General features: G+C 36.1%; 1 protein-coding gene across 2 annotated transcripts; it reads left to right on the top strand.

The window, feature by feature from the left end:
* Positions 1–27320, top strand: LOC121431785 (lysosomal alpha-mannosidase-like). 2 transcript variants are annotated; one of them, XM_041629485.1, is made up of 24 exons: positions 1–169; positions 900–1002; positions 2166–2339; positions 2878–3071; positions 4219–4422; positions 5295–5366; positions 5757–5873; positions 6922–7122; positions 7441–7495; positions 8207–8246; positions 9354–9423; positions 10618–10743; positions 11854–11970; positions 13764–13893; positions 15500–15588; positions 16213–16434; positions 17189–17307; positions 18042–18143; positions 19268–19355; positions 20603–20683; positions 21598–21816; positions 22420–22569; positions 24163–24286; positions 26017–27320. In XM_041629485.1, the coding sequence occupies exons 1-24, from the start codon at positions 92–94 to the stop codon at positions 26109–26111; spliced, it is 2970 nt and encodes a 989-aa protein (XP_041485419.1). In that variant the 5' UTR covers positions 1–91; the 3' UTR covers positions 26112–27320. The 2 variants fall into 2 exon arrangements, with proteins under 2 accessions (XP_041485419.1, XP_041485420.1); XM_041629486.1 differs by lacking the exon at positions 4219–4422 and adding an exon at positions 3956–4159 and having other exon boundaries at positions 3–169; positions 26017–27319.

The raw sequence follows: 27320 nt of genomic DNA, 5'->3' as shown, positions 1-27320 counted from the left end.
CACGCCCACTCCCATCTCGTCACATGATCATAAGTTATCATGTGTCACATGACTTTTTCGAGATCACGAAAATCGGCAACAGGCGAGAAGTATGGCTTATAATAACGTGTTTCTAGTAGCTATTTTGTCGATATTGGCTGGATTGTCATCAGCAAAGTGTGGATATCAGGTAGGACCCCCTATTCTTATTGGAAGAACAAAATCTAACATGAGATGGTGTTTTATTTGGAATGATTTTATATGTTTTATTCGTCTTGCTTGAAACTAGTCCCACGTGCTCGTAAACATGTTTGTAAAATGGAGCGTATTTTTTGCACACTACAGTCTACAGACAAACTCGTCTGTAATTATGCAGATTGTAATAAGTGTACGCGAGTTTCTTAAATAAGGCTTTGAATTTGTTAATCGAGGCTTTTATGATTGAGAATTCACTCTTTCTTCGTTATTTTAATTTAGACCTTGAAAAAATGCAATTGCAGTGCACTTGCGTGCGTGCAGTGACTGACTTTTTTAATTTATTTTTTTTTACAGTGAATCACTTAAGATGGGCACAAATCCCAATCTAATTTCAGCAAAATCAAAAAGAAACATCACTCAGTCTGATCTTTCTTTTTCAATGTTTCTTTTTTATTTAAGTTATATTATTGGGATTTGTTCCCATCTTATGTGATTTACTGTAAAAAAACAAAGTAGGGTCTAAATTCGAGAAATTGATAAGATAAGCTACCAAAGCTATATTGTATCCAGGAATTCTGCTTAGATATTGACTGTGTCTTGATTCTACATGTTAAGAGGTTAAGTTATGTTATATATCATAACCTTCTTCATAGAATGAGTGATAAGAGGTATATTGTCTTATATGTCTAAATATGAATTGCTATGTGCATTTTGTTTTTCAGTCCTGCAATCCAACCAAGCCAGACAGAGTGAATGTTCATCTAGTCCCACATACTCATGATGATGTTGGTTGGCTCAAGACTGTAGATGAATACCTATATGGAGGTATATTTTTCTACTCTATAATCATAGAAAATTCCTTGCAAATCGCTTTTTTATATGAAAACATCTTTGCCAGGTTCAGTATTTTAAATGAGGCTGCATAGTATTAGTATACAAATACTAACCTCGCAATACGTGTGAGTGTGGAGTCTCCAGTCACAGACTCTTGTCTCAAATGCATATTTTTTTCACAGTAAAATCATGATTACTTATTTTTTAAACTTTAAGGGAGCCTCTTATTTGAATTGGAATTGACAGTACGGCAATACACCAGACGGTGTCCTGTATTGTTTCCAGAAGAAGAAGAATTTTTGCAACTAAGGTAAATGGTGGTGATGTTTTACCTGATTGCTAGAAAGCATGAATGCTTGGAAGCAAGCAACCAGAAGACCAATGGCTTAAGGTCCTCTCTGAGGGACCTGGTGATGAGGATTAATGCTTACCAGAGGGCACTAGCACACCAAGTGGGAATCAAACCCGGGTCACCGGAAACTAAAACCCCCGTTCTACCTACTGAGCTATCGTGCCACCACAAATATATGGCATTTGGTATGAAAGCCATATTCACAGATTTTTTTACTAACAAAAGATGTGAAATCATAAATTTGTGACTTTTTAACTTCATGGCTGTTGTTCGGAGGGTCAGACAATCGTACTCTGTTATGATAACGATTGCATGGCAATTCTAATTGAATATAATTTGAACTTTATTGAAGATAATTGTAAATTGCATTTTGACCAGAATGGACTTCATACCATCTCATCTTTAATATTGGCTGCTTCTTAGCTTTTATTATTGATCAAAGTGATGATGTTAGTGGGGATGCTGAAAGTAAATGATGTTGATGATGATGATAATGATGATGATGGTTATGATGATAGTGATGATGATGATGATGGTGGTGATGAAGAAAATATAACGAAGCAGATGATGATGATGCTGGTGGTGATGAGAAAACAGATGATAAAGATAATGATGATGATGAAACAGATGGTAATGGTGATGACGAAGCAGATGATGATGATGATGGTGATGGTGATGATAAAACAGACGATAATGGTGATGACGAATCAGATGATGATTGTGATGGTGATGATGAAACAGATAATAATGATGATGATGATAGGAATTATATAACAGTAATTGTACTATATCTTCCTGACAGCCAATAACAGCATCCAGCATGCCGGAGTGCAGTACATCCTGGATTCTGTCATCTCCGAGCTTGCAAAGGATCCTGGGAGGCGATTCATCTACGTTGAGACAGCATTCTTTGAGAGATGGTGGCATCAGCAGGACGAGAAAACACAGTATCAAGTTCGACAGTTTGTCAACGATGGTGAGACTTTCATCTCAGAAGTATACTGATCTCTGACCCTACCTTACTATTCTAAGATGTGTTCAAATGTTTTTAATGCCTTCCTCACAATCAGAGATGGTTGGGGAGGTAAAATGTGTGTTCAGGTCGTCCGTCCATCTATTCTGTTGTCATTCTCACAACAGCAAAAGAATTTTGTGACCCATCCAGTTCAAACCTTTTCCAAGTATGCATCTGGCCTATGGGAGTTGAGGTGATCTCAGCAGGTTCTGGGTCCCAAGGACAATGGTCAAGGGTCACAGAGGTCATTGTGAAAATGGTGGACAGGTCAGCTTTAAACTTGATATTCTCACTACCAAGTTTAAAGCTGACCTGTCCATCATATTGGGGTTGATAAGGTCAAGGCTCAGAGAAGTCATTACAAGTTTCAAGTTCTCAAGATAATTAAAAGAATTGTTTCATTTATCAAATACAAACTTGGCTCATGTGTGAACTTTAGATTGATTTTGCTCTCATCTGACATCAGAGTCACTTAACAGATTGTCGCATTTTATTTCAGGTCGGCTTGAGTTCATCAACGGAGGATGGAGTATGAATGATGAAGCTTGCACCCATTACAACGCCATCATTGATCAGATGTCCGAAGGCCTGAGATTCCTTTTAAATACCTTTGGAAAGTGTGGCATCCCTAGGGTGGCTTGGCACATTGATCCCTTTGGACATTCAAAGGAACAGGCCTCTCTCTTCGCTCAGGTGAGTACCAAAATGTGAACAGTTAATAATTGTCACACATAGAGGAACTACCAAAATGGGTATTGACTTGTATTTTCTTTTCAACAGTTGTTCATATTTTGATTTTCCGACGATGTAGTATGTTTTTACTTCGGAATGATTGATAGCATATTTGATCTTCACAGTTTACAATATTTAATGATGTGATTTTTACGTGATAAGCGGACTGAATTGAATTTGAAAATGTAACTAGACCATGCCGGAGATAAGATTTTCTTATATGAAAAAAATGTCATGGAGCACATCCCTTGGTGAGGCAAGCTCCTCAGAGGACATCTTACTTACCCAAAACAAACCCCCTTTGGGGACAGCTTGTCACTCGTCGTTGGCCCAGAATCTCTTGATTAAACCATGTTTGTCTATTCCTCTGTACGATTGGTAATAACATTTTTTTTTTCAGAGAAAGTATCTTTTGCCTTTTTATTCATTCATTTTCATTGAAAAAAAATCATCTTTTCAATGCAAAAATGACATGCTTCATGATATTCTTTGCTTCATGATGAAGTACAATGTAGCTAGATATTATTACAGTTTTAAATATTGCTATGCTAGTTTTTAAATAAACTTTGCTTTCATCATGTTCAGCATGCTTTCTAGAGATCAGTGTCCAGTCAAAGCTTTTCATGCTTGCTTAAATTACTCATTGCTAATTTGACCATATATGCATTTCTTTTTGAGGTTCTATAGTGATGTCTTCAGCAAGTACCAGTTTCTTTCATGATTAGCCAAAGTAATTCTATCCCTAGTAGTAAAGCAATCATGCACAAATGGACCATCCTTGCTATATGTTTTTCTTTCCATTATTTCTCTGCTCCATTTCATCCCAAACCATTAACATCCATCAGATGGGTTTTGACGGCTTCTTTTTTGCGAGGCTCAGCTACAACGACAAACTCCACCGTCTGAACACAAAGAGAATGGAAGAGATCTGGCATGGCAACCCAAGCATCGGTAGTTCTTCCGATCTCTTCTTTGGCGCCCTCTATGCCCACTATGGTCCACCCACCGGATTTTGCTTCGACCAGAGCTGCAGCGATCCTCCCATACAGGTAGATTATGTGTTGTGACCCCATATGTGACCTTTGACCTTTCTGTTTGTGTTTGTTAGATGGGGTTCGATGGTTTCTTCTTTGGAAGGCTAAGTTACAATGATAAGCTACACCGTCTGAATACAAAAACCATGGAACAGGTCTGGCATGCTAATGACAACCTTGGTAGTCCAGCTGATCTTTTCTTTGGTGCCCTCTATAATGGATACGGTCCGCCGCCGGGATTCTGCTATGATAGGGGATGCAGTGACCCGCCGATGCAGGTGAAAGCTGTGGAGAGGTGGAATGAGAGAAGATAGAAAGAAAAAAAAAGAATATATAAAAAGAGATGAATAGGAAAAGACAGGAACACTGAGACTGAAAGAGACATAAGGAGAGAACAAGTTGAAATGAAATGATTCAATTAGCAAGAATATGAAAGAGAGAGATGAAGAGACAGTGACGGGGCCCTGGGAACAAATGGTTTGAATTTTAGAAGGAGAGAAAAAAAAGGTTTCGCTGTAAAAAGAAGGTGAGTGAATTTGTTCCAGGAAAAATTTGAAAAGCAAAAAAATTAAAGGTTTCTTTAAACAATGTACATCATTTTGGTTACATTTCTGCCATTTATTAGCATACCTTCCAGATTTCCAGGGGGTGCTTCCTATGGAAAATAATACATGCATCACCCCTAAGGAAAGCACTCTCACTTCCCTGGGCCATGGAACGAGAGGGAGAGCGTGTGGGAGACAAACAGACAGACAGACGGAGAGAACAAATGAGGAATAGTGATAATATAAAGGAGGGAATGTGTTTGGTAAAACGAATGTTCATATTTTAGTCGGGTTCATGTACATAAGTACAGATAGGTTCGTAGACTTTGTTTAAGTATCTCATTTTAGTATAAATATTGCAAAAATAAAGACAAGGACATCATCATTACCAGAATGTAGAACAAGATGAAACCATTGTCCTGTAACACAAAGGTTAGCAATTAATCGTAAACTTTATTTTAACGATCGATTGTACATTTTAGTCAATGGAATCAATTGTAGAAAAATGTTCTAAGATCGTTGCTAAGCTTTGTGTTACGAGACCCAGTCTAGCCATCCTATCCTTATCTAGTTGGTGAATAAGAATTTTCTTGTTTATATTTCAGGATGACCCAAGACTATTTGACTACAATGTTGATGAACGTGTAGCAGCATTCACAAAGTATGCAAAGGACCAGGTGAGGAGATTATTAATTTTAGCCCTTTGTTTTTTGCTTGTAGTTTTATTGTGAAGAGAGGCTGATTTTGCTATAGCATGCATTTTCCGTAGACAAGACCAGCCTGCATATTTGGGGCTTCATCTCCAATGTCTTAATATCTTACGTTTTTGTTCTTTTATTTGCTTTTTTATTTGTACTGTTTAAATTGAAACTTTTTGTTTTGTTTTAAAGTCTGTATGATAAATTCAATTCAAATTCATCTGCACAAATTGGGTAAAAGCAAACATCCAATCCATTCCAAATACATATATACACCATTGCCTACTGAACTGGAACAGTCCCTATATAACACCTATGGCAATTACAGAATTCATTGGAAATGGTTCATCTTTTATTGTTGTGTTGCAGGCAGCGTTCTTCCAGACGAATAACATCATCATGACGATGGGGTCAGATTTTCAATATGAGAATGCAAATGCTTGGTACAAGAACCTTGATAAACTCATCAAATATGTCAATGCAAAGGTAAGGTGATGATGGTGGTGGTGGTGATGATGATGATGGTGATGATGATGATGATGACGACGATGATGGTGATGATGGTGATGGTTATGATGATGATGTTTATGATGATGCTGATGATGATGATGATAATGGTGATGGTGATGGTCGTGGTGATGATGATGATGACGACGATGATGATGATGGTGATGATAGTGATGATGGTGATGATGATGATGGTTATGATGATGATGCTGATGATTGTGATGATGGCGATGATATATTAATGGTTATGATTATTGTGATGATGGTGATGATGATGATGATGGGATCAGGATGACGTTTATATGGTGAAGTCAAAGACCTTGGAAAAAGAAATAGTCACAAGACCCTAACAAAGGCGTTTATTCCGTGGTGGCCTTCAGTTTCCATTTCAATGAGTTCACTGATCATTTCACATGTGGTTAAAGGGGAAGTTCACCCTGAAGAAAACTTTGTTGTAAAAATAGCAGAAAAAATAGTAAAAAATATTGGTGAAGGTTTGAGGAAAATCCGTTAAAGAGTAAGAAAGTTATTAGAGTTCAAAATTTTGGATTTGTGACGTCATAAACGAGCAGCTGCCCCATGTGTTATGTAATATAAAATGTATGAATTTCAAATTTTGTATGGTTCCTGATGACTTAATTTTGTTTTATTTTCATGATTGGGTGTGAAACGATTTGTCTATTGATATACAAAAGTTACAGTGAAAACCATTTTCAATTTTCTGAGAAAATGACATTTCATTGATTTTTTACCATTCGCTATGTAGGAACGCTGCTCGCATATGACGTCACAAATCAAATAATTGAAATTCGAATAACTTTTTAATTATTTGATGAATTTTTCTCAAACCTTCGGCAATATTTTTTATTATTTTTCTGCTATTTTTACAATAAACTTTTTGTCAGGGTGAACTTCCCCTTTAAATGCTATAACTATCCTACAATGGACATGACAACATGGCTATCACCATATATATTTATTTTATAACATTTGCTTGCATTTGATGCTATTTTTCTTTGATATGTAGGAGGATGAGACAGGCATCCATCTACTTTACTCCACCCCATCTTGCTACGTCTACAACCTGAACAACGCTAACAAGATATGGACGACCAAGAAAGAAGATTTCATGCCCTACGGTGACGCCCCTCATAACTTCTGGAGCGGATATTTTGTGAGTCGTCCATCCATCAAGGGCTACGTCAGGGAATCTAACAACATCCTCCAGGTAAATGGATTCATTGCAAAGTTTATTTTATTCTGCCATAAAATTGGGGCCCACATTTCCTTCCCAAAAGCGTGTGATGAGTAAAAATGGGTGTTGGCAACAAAATGGACTGGTCCTAGTTATGGAGAGGTTAGAGCAAGGATTCATGATAAATAAGCAATGGAGGTGCATAGCCGGCAATCCCTTTAATATTGACGACACTGGATGACAGTGATGCTTTTTCATTCGTAATGGGATGATTTTTATTCTAGTGCCAGGAGTGTTCTATGGCATATAACAAACATGGTGCTGAGATTTGATTCTTTTCTTCTTCTGCAGGTTTGTAAGCAGTTGGAATCTCTCAAGAATACACAATCATCATCAGAAAGTCTAAGTAAATATAAAAATAATGTAGCAAAGTTTTTTAAAATAATAATGATAATATAGGGTATTTCGAAAGCGCCAAATCCACATTGATTGTGTGCTCAAGGCTCTGAAATATATTTGGTATATTATTATTACCCCAGCTGTAGCTGAGCGTCCATGTAGGCGCTAAAGGATTCAAGGGTACCCATTCACCTCACCTGGGTCGAGTGCAGCACAATGTGGATAAATTTCTTGCCGAAGGAAATTACGCCATGGCTGGGGTTCAAACCCATGACCCTCTGTTTCAAAGTCCGAAGACTAATCCACTGGGCCACAATGCTCCACAATTGGCCCAATACCAGAGGGAAAAAACACAATGTCTGCACCAAAATCCTGAATAAGTAGGAAAGTGCATTTTCTCTTTTGTATGAAAGGTACTAGTTCTTGTAAAATGAGTTTCCAAATCCTGAATTAGAATTAAAAGGAAATTTTCTCATTTGAAGGAAAGATGCTATTTATTCTTGTATCAAAATGTTTCTACATGCACTGAGAATGATTTTTTTTCTTTTTTATGAGCATTATCATTAATGCCACTTCCTGCTATTGTGGGTTTGGGAAGACTATGGGCAGATTTTGAAATAGTTGCAGAGAATAGATCTCTTTGGGATTCTGAAGCAGTGAAATTCTTAATATTAATAATATTTTGAGATTTATTATGATGATGTTTTTTTCTTACTAGGAGAAGCCATGGCTGTAGCTCAGCACCATGATGCTGTCACGTAAGTTTGCACATCTTTTATCTTATTTATGTTTAGCGTATTGACTACCGCATCCTGGAATTCCCGTAGCTAATGAAGACCAGAAAAATAGCTGAAAATGCTTGTGTGTTTATAACGTGGTCCCACTTGTTGTTTTATGTGTTAGCTACATCAGGAGAGGATGTGTAATTAAACTTTGTTTATCTAAATAAGCATTGAGGCATATGATAAACACTTTAGGATTGCTTCCAATCATTTCCTATCAAAATTAGATTTCTATACAAGTTTTGAACTTGGCTTTAAGAGTTTTCATTTTTGGGATATAGATTGACTGAATTTTTTGGGGATACATTTTTGGGATATAGATTGTACTGAATTCTTATCCAAATGAAGTATGAAACCATAAATATGCATGAGGGAAGAATAGAAACAAACATGAGCATGTACTGTACTTTAAGATAATGTAGTGACCCACTCGTATTGCAACCCATTTTATGATTTAATCCTATTTGTTGAAGAACTGCCACTTTGTTACCAACATGAATTATTCAAATTTTATTATTTGATAGTAGAAAATTTTGTTTTGTTAATGAATAAATTATTTAATCAAAAAATTTAATTCTCTATATATAAAGAAATGTGAATAAAGCCTGTCACACACTATGTGATTCATTGTGATCCAAATTTCAAATTAATTGTGATAACATTTGATATGGACACTCCAATTAATAAAATATTACGGATCAGGGTTCAGAATAGTGGCAGGACTATTGAAATTCAGTCCAGTAAGAGCCTCCCTGAATGAATAAAAACAAATTCAATTCCAAATTGTAATGACGTCATCATCAGCTGCGACTTGAAACTGATTTGGACTTTACTCTGACCATAGGGTTTGCTGCAAAGTAAAAGTACGATTTTAGTTTTCCTAACAATATGCCAAAATTTAAATACAATAATTTTTCTTCTTGGAACTTTCATATTTAATGTAAACTGAAAATGCAAAACTTGAAAAATTGCATTGCACTGGATCGCTTAGTGTTAGACAGGCTTAGGTGACAACATGGCTTGCCATACACTTGTAAAAAAAAGCATGGCTGTTTAATTCTCTTTTTTCTGTTTAATTTGCAGTGGCACAGAGAAGCAGCATGTAGCTGATGATTATGCTAAAAGACTCTCCATAGGTAGAGTGCAATGTCAGGTGAGAATACTGAATAATACTGATAATAATTATAATAATAATGAATTGTAAACATTTGTTTGAGAAAGATTAATTCAGATACTGCTGAAATGTGGGAAGTTAAACATTGAGCCCAGTATTCTAATGTCTGTTTTAAAGGGGAATCCAACCCAAATAAAAAATTGTTTTTATAAGGAAAATAAAAATCAGACAAGTTGATAGGTGAAAGTTTGAACAATATTGGACAAACAACAAGAAAGTTATGAATTTTTAAAAGTTGTAAATATTGGCAATCACTATACCCATGGAGACTTCAAATTGGCCGCATATGGGATGTCATAGTGATGTAAGGCAAGGACTATTCCTCCATGTACTCCAATACATATTTTGACTAAAATGTCATTTTTCCCAAAAGTTTTATTTCAAATTATATTTTTCTTTCATGAGGACATAAAACAATATACTACCTGGGTTATATTTAGATTACTGCCCCAGGGGAATGGGTACTTTGGAGAAAACCACAAATCCCTGATAATAAAGTACATGGCCTATGAGAAAGTTGTCCTTGCCCCTTGTCATAATTTACTTACTGAGTTGCCAATTTGAAATCTACATAGTATAAGTGATCTCAATTTTAAAGCAGCTATAACTTTCTTATTTCTTGTCCAATTTCTTTCAAACTTTCACCATTCTGTTTAATTTATTTTTCTCCTTCCCGACACAACATTTTATGGCCAAGGCTGGATTCCCCTTTAACCTTGGCCATGGTCTAACTCTTTGTGTTAGACTTATGGGAAGTAAACAAATTTCAATATTCCATTTCCTATCTTTACTTGACTCTTTCTTTGTTTTAATGATAAAGAGATCTACGTTAACAATTATTTTGTTCATTCTAAGGAGGGGGGGGGGGGGGCTGCCAGCAGAAATGTCCAAAGTGTTTGCATAAAATGGGATAGTTGAACTTTTTGCTAAAAATGTAATGTGAGGGAAAAATCAAATGATACCTGTCTTGAAATAAAGACAATATTAGACAATTATTAATCACTTGAATGCAATTAGCTAATCTTATCATAACCCTTAAATCAAATCCATTGTAGGATTTCGAATCACCAGCCCTCTTCATGCTCTTAAAACCAATACAGAACTTGCAATCTCCCATTAAGTCCTTCTTTGTTATCAATAATTTCCTTTTTTCTTTTTCTTTGTTTGCTACAGGCATTGATCAGTGAAGCAATCTCGAGTGATATTTCTCAAAGGTCTGGTTTCAACATGGCCGTCACCTCTGATCATTGTAACTACGTCAACATCAGCATCTGCCCAACCTCGGAAACACAAAATTCTGTAAGTCTTGAAGGAACACTAGTAGAAACTATAAATGCCATGAAAACACACATTCTATTGACTGAGACCCAAGTGCATTAGGTATAATTACAGCAGCAACAGAAGTGGTCAGGCTTTACTGTCAATATTTATTTAGGATTAAAGAGATTTAGGTAAAACCACTTATGTTTTTGCAGAGTGTATGTTGTATGTATGCGATAATCAAAGACCGAGCTCACACTGCATAAGCATATTTTGCATTGAAATTCCTAAATTTCATATGAAGAAGAATCTGTTCTTTTCATTCATGCAATGGACAAAATACTTCATTCGGTGAAAGATGGAATGAATGACCTATGGATCATTTTATCTTTCACCTCATGTATACTATCAATATCTATATTAGATGAGAGAGTCTCTGCCACCTTGTATATAAGTTGATTCCTATGGATGCACAGCACCAAATACAACTCGTATGTTGCTATTTGATTACCAAGATAGATTTCTAGATGTTTAGATAGCTTTTGAAATATTTTTTTTCAACTCACTGTGTCCCACTCCTTAAAAAAATTCAGGTTTCATCTTTGAAGTGACATAATCTTTCATTCAGAGTCAGTATTCTTGTTGGCTGCCAAATAAGATTTTCAATCAACTTGTCATTAGCTAAAGTTAAAATTCAATCTTTGTAGGATTAATTTCTTGTTTTTAACACGCATTTGAGAGAAAAGTTTACTATTTGTCAAGTGATGAGAGAAAAAAATCTTGGGCAAAGTGGATGCAGCGAGAGGAATATAGAGGGCAGAGTGGAAAGATAGAGGAAGATTTAGTCAGTATATAAGAGAGGGGAGGGGAATACAATATTTCTGGGGGAAGGAAACACGTAATTAGAGAAAAGGGATGAGGATTGATAGAAATAAGATGTAAAATTAGATAAATGAAAGAGTAAGGAGAGAAGAAATGAAGAAACAAGAGGGGGAAGCTAGAGAAAGGTTGCAACAGAGAGGGTGCAAGAGAGAATGAATTGTAGATTAAAATTTACATTTTTGTGGTTTTAGTATAGCAGGTTTCAGAATATTTCATTTCATGTCTATTTTGAACAATAAAACATGGATTTTCATTTTTTCATTTCAGTTCACGGTGGTGGTATACAATCCTCTTGGTCGATCAGTGATGTCACCGATCAGGCTACCTGTCAATCAAGCTGCTTACACCGTTATGGGTCCGAATAATATGACGGTGACCAGTCAGGTAAACCAATATCTTCTCTCTATTTCCTTGCATGTCTTGGGGCCTGTTGCAGAAAGAGTTGCGTTTAAACGCAAGTCAAAAAATCAATCGCAAGTTGCAATCGATTGCAACTCTTTCTGCAACGGGCCCCTGGAGTGCTATCACAGTCTCCCCTCCATTAAATATAAAGGCCCGAATTCACCAAGGTGATTTTGAAAACCCACGGTTGAGTCCATGGTTTATGTAGATTTCCTGTATAAATTACGCTTAATTTAGCGCGTATCGGGCGCATATGTAAGAAATGTCCAGTTCTAATGCGCGCTTTTGACACAGTGCGCCAAATTGACGCCTGATACCATGGTTAAATACGCTATTTTATTCATGAGTCCACTCTTCAAACAGTGGGCTCATGAATAAAATAGCGTATCTAACCATGGTAACAGGCTTCAATTTGGCGCACTGTGACAAATCAGCATTCACAAGCATTGGACATTTTTATACACGCGACAGATACGCGCTAAATTAAGCGTAATTTATACAGGAAATCTGCATAAACCATGGACTGAACCGTGGGTTTTCAAAACCACCTTTGTGAATTCGGGCCAAAATGTTGTCGATTGTGATAACCTCAAAAGAACTCTGAGCAGAATAACCACCCAAGTTTGGATGTGTGAATGAAAATATGTGCCAACTGATTCTGGTAGAAAAGGTGTGATTGAAAAGAAAGTAGCAAAATAAGCATGGTATTCTAGCCAGGTGTAGAGTCTTTTTTATTTTCAAGCAATGATGATACATTGCAACATGTGTTTATCTGGGTTGGTGATCTCCAGTGTGATCGATATTCAGCTTAAGTTTATATTTATGTATTTGATCTGGTCATTGGGATGATGCTCTTGCAGAAGTTGAGAATGCATGATATCTCTTCAAATTAATCTTAGATTTAAAATAAAGTTAACCTGTGGAGCGTTGTGGCCCAGTGGATAAGTCCTCTGACTTTGAAGCAGAGGGTCATGGGTTCGAATCCCAGCCATGGTGTAATTTCCTTCAGCAAGAAATTTATCCACATTGTGCTGCACGCGACCCAGGTGAGGTGAATGGGTACCCGGCAGGATTAATTCCTTGAATGCATGAGCGCTGAGAGGCAGCTCGAGCTAAAGCCGGGGTAATAATAATAATAACAACGCGCCTCGGAATAGAATATTTCTAGATAGAGGGCGCTATATAAATGCCTATTATTATTAACCTGTTGAATACTGAATCATGTGATTCATAGAGACTTAGCCTACTCTTTGTGTAGGGACCACCTGGTTGCAGTAGGCAATGGATTAATTTACTAGCTCCCTTTGATAATGATTTATTCCTGGATGACAAAGTCTTTTGGAAATGACTTTAAATCATAGGTCCTCTAGTTGCTTAAGTTGAAAGCTTAGATTTTGTTCGTAAAAAACTTAGTAAGTCTAACGCATATGCTATAACCGTAGCCTCTAAAGTGATTGTGGAATACCTGTATAGACCTTGTGCATCATCATAGAGGCTGAAGCAATTCCCTTGCATGCGTTGGTGATCCACAGCTGGCGCATCTCTGACAACTCAGTTTATGCATATACTTATATCCTCTGAGGGAGGGCGCTATTAGATTTTGACGCCATATACTTGTAAGGTCTATTATGAAAAGTCACAGGAAATTTCTAAAAGAACCCTACACCTTCGATCCATTACATATTCTAGTATTTGATGGTTAAAATGAAATTCAGGTAATATACCTTCAACATTATATATTTAGTAGATGAATGTTTTTATTTATACTTGTTTAGATTCAAGATGTAACAGCCAGTACTAAGAGCGTGAGGAGAGATAGAGGGAACGCTACCAAAGAACTCATCTTCATGGCTTCCGTTCCACCCTTAGGATATACCACATACCACATCACAGCATCATCAATGAGTAAGATATTGGCTTGTATCTTTCATTCTATTCATCTTATTTTCTCCAAATTCATTGTTCCTACTTAACCGGGCATGGTGGCTCAGTGGTAGAGCGTCATGAACGGGAGGTCGTGGGTTCAATCCTGGCCTGAATCATACCAAAGACTTTAATATAAATGGGACTGTCTGCCTTCTTGCTAGGCGCCCAGCATTTAGATTGGAGAAGGGTAATGATAACATATTATTTTATGCAGGACCTGCTGGTAGAGAAGTTTTCTAACTGAAGTGGCTACCCTGGGTAAATAAAATGTTATTATTATCATTATTACTATTTTGTCTTTTTGAACATCACTTTCTCTTAATATTTTCTATGTGTTTGCTCATCCTCTTGCTCTATCTCCCTGTTCCTCTTTGTTCTCCTGCTATATTTTCACTTTAAAATTACGATAATAGAAACGATCATGATGATAATGATGGATGGTATCAATACAAAGCGTTTTTCCTGGACTGTGGCTTTCTGTATTCTGCTCTAAGATTGGTGCTTTCACTCTATTCGTCTTATTTTCTCTTAATTCATTGTTCCTTCATTGTCTCCTTTTATATCACTTTATTTGCTACATGTTTGCTCATCTTCCTGCTCCTCTCCTTTCTGTTACTACTCCTCTATCTCCCTGTTCCTCTTCCACCTTTTTTCTCCTGCTATATTTTCACTTTAAAATAACGATAATAAAAACGATCATGATGATAATGATGGATAGTATCAATGCAAGGCGTTTTTCCTGGGCAGTGGCTTTCTGTATTCTGCTCTTTCTGATTTCACAGTGGTCAGTATTACACCATGTTATTCCATTGGGTTGTGTAGGTGCTAATACTGGCAATTGCGGTAGTGGTTTATGGTACATCATGTGTAAAGTCCTGGAGGGATTGATGAGATAGGAGAAGTGGATAGAAATGGAGGTTAATTGGAAAGGCGAGAAAGTGGAGGTTTGAAAGTAGAGTGGGATTTTCAAAATGAGTGTCATCCTTAACAAGGACTGTAAACCAGAAGGAGTGTAAAGCTGAGTAGTAGGCAGGCTTGAGTAGGTGAGAGAAGGTTGGCTTGAGTAGGCGAATGGAGTAGTAGCAGGAGTACGAGAGTCTACTCTATTCTCCTGCTCTACTCTCCATCATACAATTGGCTATTAGTATGAATCACTTTGAGTATCAGCACATGATGCAAATATTATGTGTGTTACCTACTGCCAGATCCAGGGGGATGGGGCACAGCCAGCCTGTGCCCCCCTTTTGAGAAGCAAAATTAAAATTTGTAATTTGATTTAGAAGTGCGCCCCCCCTTTTGAAAATGAAGAACTTAAAAAAAAAAGTCTTTTTTTGCTTGTCAAATTTTTTATGGGACGAAATATCCTTAATTTTTGGTTGAAAACCTTTTTTTTTTTTGCTTGTCAAATTTGTCCTCAGAAAAATGTGCCCCCCCCCCTTTGGAAAATCCTGGATCTGCCACTGGTGTTACCTACATGTAGTATGTCACAGTACGCTATGCACACAGTGTATTGTGATGTAGTGTTACCTGCAAAATACATTTTCACAAAAAACCCCAACATTCTCATTCCTTCACGTTCTTTCAGATTTGATCTCCCGTCTCAAGGCAAGTCGTCAAAGCCGACCAGCTTCTACTACAAATTTAATTAGTGAAGACGTGTCCATCTCTAATGAGGTGAGTTTCATGGGCTATAAGTGTAGTACCATTCACATTGTCTGATTTATTTTTAGCCAATCAGATCCAAGCATTTGCAGTAGCTTGTAACAATGTTCAGTGAAAATCAGAGATTATTTTTTTCCATGAAATGCACCCCAGTTCACACTCTATCAAAATCATTTCATTTATTGGTTTCTGCAACACTTTTTCATGAACATATTAACAAAGAAAATACAATAATAATATACATATAACTGACAAGCAAAACATACAAAAAAAATAATGCATTTTCTATTAAAACATCGATTATTAGAAGGTTGCAGGGGTTGCCACTATAAGCTAAGCTTGACTGCGTGGCAACCCATGATGTTTGATTATTCATGATTCATGTACTTCACACTGAATTTATGGATATCTTTATTCCACCTTTTTTATAAGAATAGTTCCACCTGTTTTCAATGTGATGTACTGTCAATGAATTGGATACATTTTGCTCATACACAGCTTTTATAATTTGTTTTCTATAGTTTTATCACGTTTGAATCTGTGCCCATATATTTTTTTTTTCAAATTTGAATATGTTTGGTAAGAATTTAGTATTGGAAGGAATGCACTCATTATTATTTTTTATTTATTATCTAGTTCCTGAGTTTGGGCTTTGATGGAAACACTGGTCTGTTAAAGTCAATGAGCAACTTAGGATCAAACATCACCATCCTTGTCAATCAGTCTTTCTACTGGTATAACTCCAGCACGGGGAACAATGTGTCGATACAAGGTTCAGGGGCTTACATCTTCAGACCGAACAGAACGGACCCCTATCCGCTGTATGGTGGGTCATCGGTGATGGTGAATGTAGTCAAGGTATTACAACGGAAATAATGATAATGATGGTAGTGGTGATGGTGCTGGTGTTGGTAGTGATGATGATGATAATGATGATAATAGACGATGATGATTATGATGCAATAGCGATGATGATAATGGTGATGATTGTGATGATAAATACACTGTATATCTATAATGCTTTAATATGATAATGATGATTATGATGATCTTGATTGTGTTACTCATAATGATTTTGATGATAATGTTGATGATGATTATGGGGATGGTGAGGATGGTGGTGGTGGAGTTGGTGATGATGATGATGGTGGTAATGATGATGATGATGATGATGGTGATGATGATGAAAATGATGATGATGATGATGATGTTGATGATGATGAAAATGATGATGATGATGATGATGATGATGATGATGATGATGATGGTGATGATGATGATGATGATGGTGGTGGTGATGATGATGATGATGATGATGGTGGTAATGATGATGATGGTGATGATGATGATGATGAAAATGATGATGATGATGGTGATGATGATGAAAATGATGATGATGATGATGGTGATGATGATGATGATTATGATAGTGAAGATGATGATGATGAGGAGGAGGATAATGGTGAGGATTATCTTAATGGTGGTGGTGATGATGATCATGGTGAGGAAAGTGATGATTATGATTCTAAAGTAATGGTAATAATGATGATGAAGATAGTAATTCCTGAACATGTGAAATGGTTACACAATGTGAAAAACTCATCTTTTTCAGGGTGATGTTGTACAAGAGGTTCAGCAGCAGTTCACGCCATGGTTGAGTCAGGTTATAAGACTATACAAAGGTCAAAGTTCAGCAGAGTTTACATGGACAGTTGGCCCTATCCCAATCAGGTAAGCAGAGGTTGTGTGGTCCAGTGGTTATGTTAATGTATCAGTCCTAGGGTTCAAGTCTCTATTATAGCCTCATATAAATCTATTCCCCAGATGTAAACATACATGTCAAGACTTCTCTAAATCTTAAATCATTTTATCTTGACTACAAAATTCAGTCATTCTTGTAGTCTTTGTTCAAAGACCACCTGTTTCCAGTAGGCAGTTGGATAACCCATCAACAAGTGAATTCTTAGATTCCCATAGGCTTTGTATGGGGAATCACCTGTCCCTAGTAGGCAATGGATTAACCTGTTGACTACCAAATTCTATTATTCCCATAGGCTTTGTATGGGGACCACCCTGTTCCAGTAAGCGATGGGGTGCGTGGTTTAGTAGTTGAACTCGTGTTTCAAAGACCATGTATCAAATGTCCTTAGTTAGGACATTGATCAATATACATGTATCTAAGGTGTGTAACTATTTGATTGATATGTACATGGGAACATAGCTTAGCTAGTCTTTTCTTTTAATGCTTCATAAATGCTTCATAAACAAGGTCAAGGCCAATGTATTCTTCATTTCCTTCTCCCCTTTTTTACCCTCTATCTCTTTCTCACCCTTTGTCTCTCTGTCTTTTTCTTCATCTCTTGTTCTTCATCTACATCTCATTTGCTGTTACTTGTACCTCCTTCTTGTCTTCCACCATCCTTTATATTTCTAACCACTCTTCATCTTTTTTTCATCCATCCTAGCGACGGTTTAGGCAAGGAGATCATCACTCGATTTGACACCAACATAGAATCTGATCAGACGTTTTACACAGACTCTAATGGGAGACAGATGATGAAGAGAGTGTAAGTCATAAAAGAGGAAGAATGGGAAGGTCATGATACTGAAGGAATAGGGGAGGGTGGAGATGGATGGGTGGGGGGAGTGGCAAATTTTATATACAGGTTATCTTGTGTTATGGATGCCAAAATGTAAAATAGCAATTATAGAAATTAATGATCATTGGCGTCATCCATTACAGTCAGCGTTTTCTGTCTTAAGAAGGGTTACCGACTCTTCCAGCATGATACTAGTTCCTCCTTCTTTTTTTATTTATTTTTTTAACAAGTGCATACCTAGTTACCAAGAATGCTTATAGCATTTATTTGAATGCAGGATAAGAGAGCATTGTAGATTAAATGCCTTGCTCATGGGCATAGGTGCCGTGGCCGGGGATCGAACTCCAGACTTTCTATGTATAGCCAGGCGCCTCAGAACACTCCGCCACGGCACTTCCACAGTTCCTTCCAGTTCTTGATTTCTTCTGAATGTGGATGGTCAAGAAGTGGAAGGAGAATTATGGGAGATTTCTGTGAGTGAGGTAGATCAGGGTTAAAATTCAGTATTTCTAGATGATACTGAAGTTCTTTATCAAATAATACTGAATTATGATAATGATGTTCCATGAGAAATGAAAAAAGTTTTTTATCAATGGAGAAAAGCTAGTGAAATGTTTTATATTAAATTTCATTTGATATAAAAATAGAGAGAGTGTGATAACATCAACTCCCTCATTTGCATTTCAGCCAGTATGTGAATATCAATGTTTTGTGAAAATAAGACATTGAAATAAAATAACTTTTTGATTTTTATGATCATTAATATTATTTTATTTGGTATTTTGACAAAGATCAAGTTTACAAAGCAAATACATGAGTACAAAGAGGGGAGGAACAAGAATACATTACAAATACAGATTGCCTGGGAAAGAAAAAAAAATAATGAATTTTACACGATATTTTAATGAAAATTTCAGTGCTATGCTTATTGGATTTTCTATAAATTCAAGTCATCTTTGCCTGTAGAAGAACTTGACTTTTGACCAGTTTACTACTGAATTCTATAAGTCTCATTGTCTAAATACATGGACTTCTTGGATCCGGTGTGTAATGGGTTAATTGTTGATTTAACTATTTTTTCTTTAATAAAGTTTGTATCAACGAGAAGACTATCCATACGTCAACAGTGAACCTGTAGCTGGCAACTACTATCCTATCAACAGTAGAATCTATATCAATGTAAGTATCAATTTAGGAAACATTTTGTAGTTGGAATTTAATTCATTTCAATTAAAAATATATAAATAATATAGGATTTGTATAGCGCATGTATCCACCTTGCTAGATGCTTCTATATTACCCTTGCTAGGCTAGTCTACCAATTCTGGTGCACACAGCTTTTTGAGGAATTTCTTCCTGTCGGTACCCATTCACCTCACCTGGGTCGAGTACAGCACAGTGTGGATAAATTTCTTGCTGAAGGAAAACACGCCATGGCTAGAATTCGAACCCACAACCCTCTGTTTGAAAGGCGAGAGTCAGAACCACTAGACCACGACGCGCCCACAATCGTAATTCAATCATGATGCCTTCAAAAGGTGAAAAAAAAACCCAATAATAATAAATCCTTCTAAACGTAATTTTTTCTTAATTCTAACTTCAATTGATGACTTACTCTGGATGTAATAATTCAGAAGTATTACATTAAAAAAAATATGAGAGAAGTCATTTAAGGAATACCCTACTTGTGGGGTCAAATATGCCTGTTTTATTGAATGGCCCAGTTCAGATCAACTTCATTTATCCAGCATCTATATTATATATGTATATACAGGGCTTACTACTTTCATGAATGCAAGCTCACTTCTGCTTATTCATATTGACAAAATAAATATGCATATTCACTGGTATTAATCTCAGTCATGTATTAGATCTGTACTATGAATTCCTAACAAACACAATTTTTTTCATTGTTCTTCAAATCGTGGTCTTCATTTGATTATTATAAATGATGTCATTGCATCGACTTGGCTTAATATGAAACCCAGAACCAATGATAAATGTACATGTTCAGATCAACTTCATTTATCCAGCATCTATATTATATATGTACATGTATATACAGGGCTTACTACTTTCATGAATGCAAGCTCACTTCTGCTTATTATTCATATTGACAAAATGAATATGCATATTCACTGGTATTAATCTCAGTCATGTATAAGATCTGTACTATGAATTCCTAACAAACACAATTTATTTTATTGTTCTTCAAATCGTGGTCTTCATTTGATTATTATAAGTGATGTCATTGCATCGACTTGGCTTAATATGAGACCCAAAACCAATGATAAATGTACATGTACCTGAACTGATTCATTTTTTGATTATTGAAACAAAGTTGTTCTTGGTTGTTTTTATAACCCCTCCATGTCAATTTGAATCACATTGTTTGGATTTCTTTTTTTTTCAATTTTTGTTTCCAGGATACCATGTCTCAGTTCACAGTATTGACAGACCGATCCCAGGGGGGTAGCAGTCTTAGCAATGGATCTGTGGAAATAATGGTAAGAAATTGTCAAATGGGGCGTGGTGTGTCCACCCTCATTTTTTTTTTGGGGGGATCATCCCCTCTATTAAAGTTTCTATAAATTCTGTCTACATTTTGTATTTTCTTAACTGTCCAAGAAATAAATATGCTGGAAATAAACTAATCAAGTTCTTTGATTTTGTTTTTTTAACAAAAGCATTCATCTATGACTGAGCCTGAAATCAACAAGAAGCTATGTTTTTTATGTTTGCTAAAGGAATTGACAGGTCTAATATGTTTATGTTGCCACTTGTTAGGTGAAATCGCCTCCAGTGGTGACGAGGCACCACAAAACCCACAAAGAGTTGCACTGTGTGACTTTCAGTAGACAGACATGAAGAGTAGTTATGGTCAAAATGGTCATATTCACTTTTTGGTATTTTCTGAAAGATTTTACTCCATAATATTTACCATAGAAGTTGGATTGACCAATCTATCCCTGATTGCTTTTGACAGTTTTGATTATTACACCTATTATCCATACAATACAAAGTACATGGTAAATTGTGTGCTTTTTCCTGAAACAGGTAATATCCGTAACTTTGAACTGCTAAATATTAAAAATTGGGTAAGCTCTTGCAAACCTTGTCCTTAAGAATGAAATATATGTGCTATGTACATGTTAGTGTGTCACCTTGGAGGGGGGGGGCAGGGTTTTCATTTGCTTTACAGAGAACACCCTTCTTCATGAATCTTGAGAAAAAGTGATCTTGGTCCCGTAACACAAAGGTTAGCGATTGATCGCTAATTTCAAAGAACAATTCTGATTGGTTCATATTCAGTCTACTTAGCAAAATACGCTTGCAACGAGGATCTTGATTGGTCATTTCATTTAGCGATTAATCGCTAACCTTTGTGTTACGGCGCCCTCGTTTTCACTTTTGAATTCAGATCCATCGGAGAATACTTAAGGATGACAACCGTGGCGTTGGTGAACCTCTCAACGAGACCGGTCAGTATGGTGACGGTCTCATGGTCAGGGGAACCCATACCGTTACCTTGACAACACCCAAGAAAGCCGCTTACATCCAGCGAACACTCGGGGAGGAACTCTACATGAAGCCGTATTTCTATGTTTCCACGGCAACAGGAGATCAGTTACCCGTGTCTGTAAGTCTCTTATGTTTCCATTATTCATCAACCCTTTTCTCTTTTCTTTATGCTTATTGACTACCGGTACTCCATTTCGTTACCAATGTATTTTTGTGCAAACCGTTGATTTCGTTTTGCTGTACTGTCACAGAACACTTGCTATTTTTATTCAATTGCCATAAAATTCAAAATATTAGAAGTAAGAGCTGAGACTGTCAAGCTGACAATTTGTAATTTCCATTCATGCGTATCTCTGGCTGCATGGTGTGCATGTTGCCTTCAGAAAAATGTTGACAATTCCATCGCTTTACAGTTCTATAGACAGCCTTTCATAACCACCTTGAGATAGACTGCTCCATATACAAAGCAACAACCAGGGGGTAATTTCATAAAACTTTATAATAACACAACTTGTAATCATAGTTTAGGCTGCTGAAATCATTCAATTTGATTGGCTGATAGTAAACACATTATAGAAATTGTTCATCGTAACAAATCTTTATCATACAGGACCGAGAACTCAAGTTAATCTTTAATGTATGTTTGCAATATTGTGAGTGGAAAATAAAACCAATATGAAACTTCCCAACCCAAAACATTTTGCCATTCATTTACCTGCAGTCGTCTTTTATCAGCCGAACTCTCCCAGCCAACGTCCATCTACTCACCCTGGAACAGCTCAAACCAAACGTGATCCTCCTCAGGCTAGAGCATCAGTTTGAGGCCGGAGAGGACAAGGCTTTCTCTAAACCGGTTACCGTTTCTCTCAAGGTAGGGAAACTAGGTCGTAATATGCAGACCACGTTTCTTCATTCATTTTTCAAAATTTCACAGGAAGCCATTGATCCTACTATGAGATATATCTGGTTAAAGAGAAATTTACAATCAATCAGACACAGTGATCATGATAATGGTTGATATATACGATCGATCAGACACAGTGATCATTGCAAATAATCGTACAAATCACATAAGGGAACCAAGGGCCCCTATGATATAAAAACTTGTGATTGATCATAGGGCTTAGTTTTATGAGTGATCAGACATAAAATAAGCCTGAAAATTAATCACTAAGCTTTTAGTAATAGGGCCCTAGTAACATAGTAGGAGTCTGGTTAAAGAGAAATGCCAGTAGTTGAAGTAAACACTGATTTCATGAGAAAGTCTGTTAAACAAGACTTAATTGTCAGAATATCATCAAGGATCTAGATCTGGTACAGTCAATAAACTGAACTTTGTGAAATCTTGAAATCTACGCTGAAAAATATTCACACTGAAGATCACCAACACAGATAAGCGCACATGGGACAGTGTATTATTATTGCTTAGAATGTCGTGCCCGACGCTTAACCCGAATCCTGTGCTTATTTGCTAATATCTCAGCAATTACACAATTTCTTCCAGAATCCTTTGGCACATATTCTTTATTTATACAAACAGACACTTAGATGGTCATTTCATTGGATTCTGTACAAACTCATTTTGATATCGTTACCAAAACTGGCATTTACCTTTAACCATCGAGCTAATACAATGGTGTCTATGTAAATCTTTTTCAGGAAATTATATTTGGCCTCCATTTCTCAATGTAGGATAGTATACTACCCTATTATTTTAAAAGGAAGAAGGTCACAATATGTACTAAATGTGAGTTACTGAAGCTGCCCTGTATTGAAATCTTCCAAGGTCCTGTGGCACAAATTATAAAAAACAATAAAATACATAAGAAAAAATTGCGATACCAAATTTTTTTGAAGTACATTTGGTCAGGTATCCTACAAAGAGTCTGTGAATAGAAAATTAGCAGTTTTGAGGCAGTATGATAGCTGATGGAAGCATGTTTTATTTCATGAATGAATTAGCATAATTAATTCATTAAATGAAAAATCTTATTTAAAAAAAAATTAACCATACAGCCTTGTAGATTATGTCGCACACTACCACTGTGCAAATTCTCACGGTGCTTGCGCAATCGAAGGCCGAGATCCCAGGGGGAGGGGGCGGAATCTGCCCCTCCCCGGCTGTGAGATGGGTCCAAATAACCCGGCTCTTTTAGGGTTAAATATTATTTTTGAAGCACATAAGTATGTGATTGAATTCAAGATTTGATACCGTAATGGTATAATATCTTCAACATTGTGCGAATCTTTTAAAGACTTTGAAATTTTGTTTCATTGTAGATACTCTAGAGTGCAGTTCAAATATGAAAATAAATTTTTAAAAATTATATGTCATCTATCCATCACCGTTGAAGGGAAAAAATTCGTCCAACTATTTGTAATCTAGTGGAATGCTGTATTTGACAGCCCCCAGAAAAAATATTACAAATTTTTTGTTTTTCTGAACATTTAAATCCTTGTGCAGGATCTATTCAATCCCTTTAGTATATCAGATGTAGAGGAACTATCGCTAGCAGCCAATCAGCTCTTGAAGAGTGTCAATCGTCTGCAGTGGAGCATTGTGGGTAGTTCAACCACAACACCGCAAGGTTTGTATTCATTTGTTTATTGATTACATTACTGCAAGGATAGAAAATGTGAAGTTATAACATAACCAGTTGTTTTTAAGTATGTCTGTTTATTTATTATAATATATATTATAAATCCAGGGGGAAGAATGATGATGATATTGATGATAATGATGATGATGATGTTGATGATAATGATGGTGATGATGATGATTACGACACTGACAATGGTGATGATGATGTTGATGATAATGATGGTGGTGATGATGGTGACGACACTGACAATGGTGATGATGATGTTGATGATAATGATGGTGGTGATGATGACGACACTGGCAATGGTGATGATACAATCAATGAGGATTATGTTTTGATGATGTTCACGACGACAACGGTGAAAACAGTGATGATGATAACTTAATGATGATCGCAGAGATGATGATGACAACAATTAATCATCATATGGTATTGATCTTGGTAATGTTCCTGATGATAGATGACCAATGAGAGGAGTTATCACGGTGATTCTATTTCTTTATTTCTGTATTTATTTAATTAATATAAATAAATAGATAAATAGATTGTATGATGTTGATGTGGTAATGATGTTCCTGATGATCGATGACAAATGAGAGTTGTCATCATAGTGATTCTATTTCTTTCTTTCTTTCTTTATTTATTTAATTTATATAAATAAATAGATGAATAAATTGTATGGTGTTGATGTGGTAATGATGTTCCTGATGATCGATGACAAATGAGAGTGATCATCATAATGATTCTGCTTTACATTAGTGACCATGATTTTGAATCTGTATTTAAAGGTCAAGTCCACCCCAGGAGACTGTTGATTTGAATAAATAGAGAAAAACCAATCTAGCAAAACGCTGAAAGTTTCATCAAAATCCTATGTAAAATAAGAGAGCTATGACATTTTAAAGTTTTGCTTATTTTTTTTTTACAAAACAGTGATATGCACAACTCAGTGACATGCAAATGAGACAGACGATGGCGTCCCTCACCCAATAATTCTTTTGTTTTTTATTGTTGAATTGTACAATGTTTAATTTTTACTGATTTGACAATAATGACCAGCTTGACTGAACCATGTAGTATTAAACAATGCTAATTCCACATGTTTAGGGAGGAATTAATCATTGTTTCACTTGACAATGAGGAGAAAATTAGAATATTTCACATCTCATATAGAAAGAAATAAATGGTGAATGGATGACGCCAGTCAGTCTCCTCATTTACATACCCACCAGGATGTGCATATCACTGTTTTGTGAAATTAAGCAAAACTAAAACTTCATAACTTTCTTATTTTACATCCGATTTTGTTGAAATTTTCAGCGTTATGCATGATCTATTTTTCTTAATTTATTCAAATGAACATTTTTCTGGGGTGGACTTGACCTTAAACTTAACTTCCCAGGCTTTTACTTTGACTTGACCCACATATTGATATTTATGTCAGTAGCACACTCTAGGTCACTATGATTTATAATTATTAGTTGTTGTTTGTTTATTTTCTATTTATTTTCCCTTTATTAGCCCATTGTTTTTTGCATTGTTATTTGTTGTTTACTCTTTATGTATGTCTTATAGGTATTTAATTGTATCATGGTGTTGCCCAACCTACAAGTTTAAAAAATAATTCCAGGGCCTCCATTTTTTATCAAATTTGTATATACCTGTATTTTTATGATTGATTGATTGAAATAAATTTTGATTTGAATCGTTTCCAGCTTTCAAACCCATTCCTGTGACTCCACCAGACTTCAATGTGACACTCAATCCTATGGACATCAGAACATTCAATGTGACAGTCAGCAGGAACTGATGATTCCAGACGTTACCAAGGTTACAAACCATTTCATCCAATTCTGGTGAATCTAAGTGATTGTCCTAAAGCAATTGAGGTGATCTGATATTTGCTCTTCCTGTGCCATTCAATCCTGTCTTATGTAATTATTATAAAGTGTGTTATTGAATAGGCAACTAGATTGAGTAATTGGTGCCTGACATATGCTATATTATCATTATACTTATTCTTCTGTTGAATATGTTTGGTTATGTTTAGGGGGTGTTAGGGGTTTTAGTTCTGGATATTGTGAAGTTAAAAGGATTAGGTTTTGGCAAGGCTTTAGATTGGTTTAATATCTTTTACTATCAGATATTACATTAGAGCTATTGACACCAGAGCATATATTATGGAATCAGCAATGTAGGTAAACAAGAAAACCTATATCTGGGACTAAGAATGGCTTTTTATTTGTTATGTTCAGTAAAGGGAAACCCAGTACTTGATGTGGATCTAGGTCCCATTTCACACAGCTTGTCGGACTTGACAAGTTGTCTTCGGACAGTTACCTTAAGAAACCCAAGCTTCTTGGCCAATCAAAACAAGGATTTCACTGATAGTGTCCGAGATGATAATTCAGTCAAGGTTCTTGACTAACATGTAATGGTACCCGGATATGTACTGGATCTGGGTTTCCTTCTTTAGGATAAATGTTTCATTCTCTATTCAACTAATTCCAATTTCTTGGTTATATCTTAAGATCCTGAATGCTAAAAAGAAATATCTCTTGGCAAACGTGCAATGAAATAAACTACTATTTACATGTATCCAAATTGGCATTAATAAAATTCAATGTTCCTTTTTTTATTTCTTGTTACATAAATCATTCAATAGTGTCTTGCAAAGCTCATATAAAAAATAATAAGAATCTCATCATTGTTTGCTAATGTGAGAAGTGAAGTTTATACAGGTTAATAACATTACACTTTCAGGGTGAATCTTATCGTTCTGTTGTATTTTGTTAAGCTCCATTTGCCTGAAATAAAGTTTATTTTCCTGGTTGTTTCATACATACAGGGAAAACTAAACCTATATATGTAGTTGCATGTATACGGATGGGGGGGGGAGGGGTCGAAGGTACAGTAAAACCTGTATTAAAGCCTGTAAAATTGATGTATGTTGCCGTGGTTGTCACAGTGCGCCAAATTGACGCCTGTTGCCGTGGTTATCCACGCTATTTTATTCATG

Source organism: Lytechinus variegatus, chromosome 18 (assembly GCF_018143015.1).
Source record: "Lytechinus variegatus isolate NC3 chromosome 18, Lvar_3.0, whole genome shotgun sequence".
In the NCBI taxonomy this organism is placed as follows: Eukaryota; Metazoa; Echinodermata; class Echinoidea; order Temnopleuroida; family Toxopneustidae; genus Lytechinus; species Lytechinus variegatus.
Note: the sequence above shows the minus strand (reverse complement) of the source record. Positions and strands in the feature narration are given on the sequence as shown.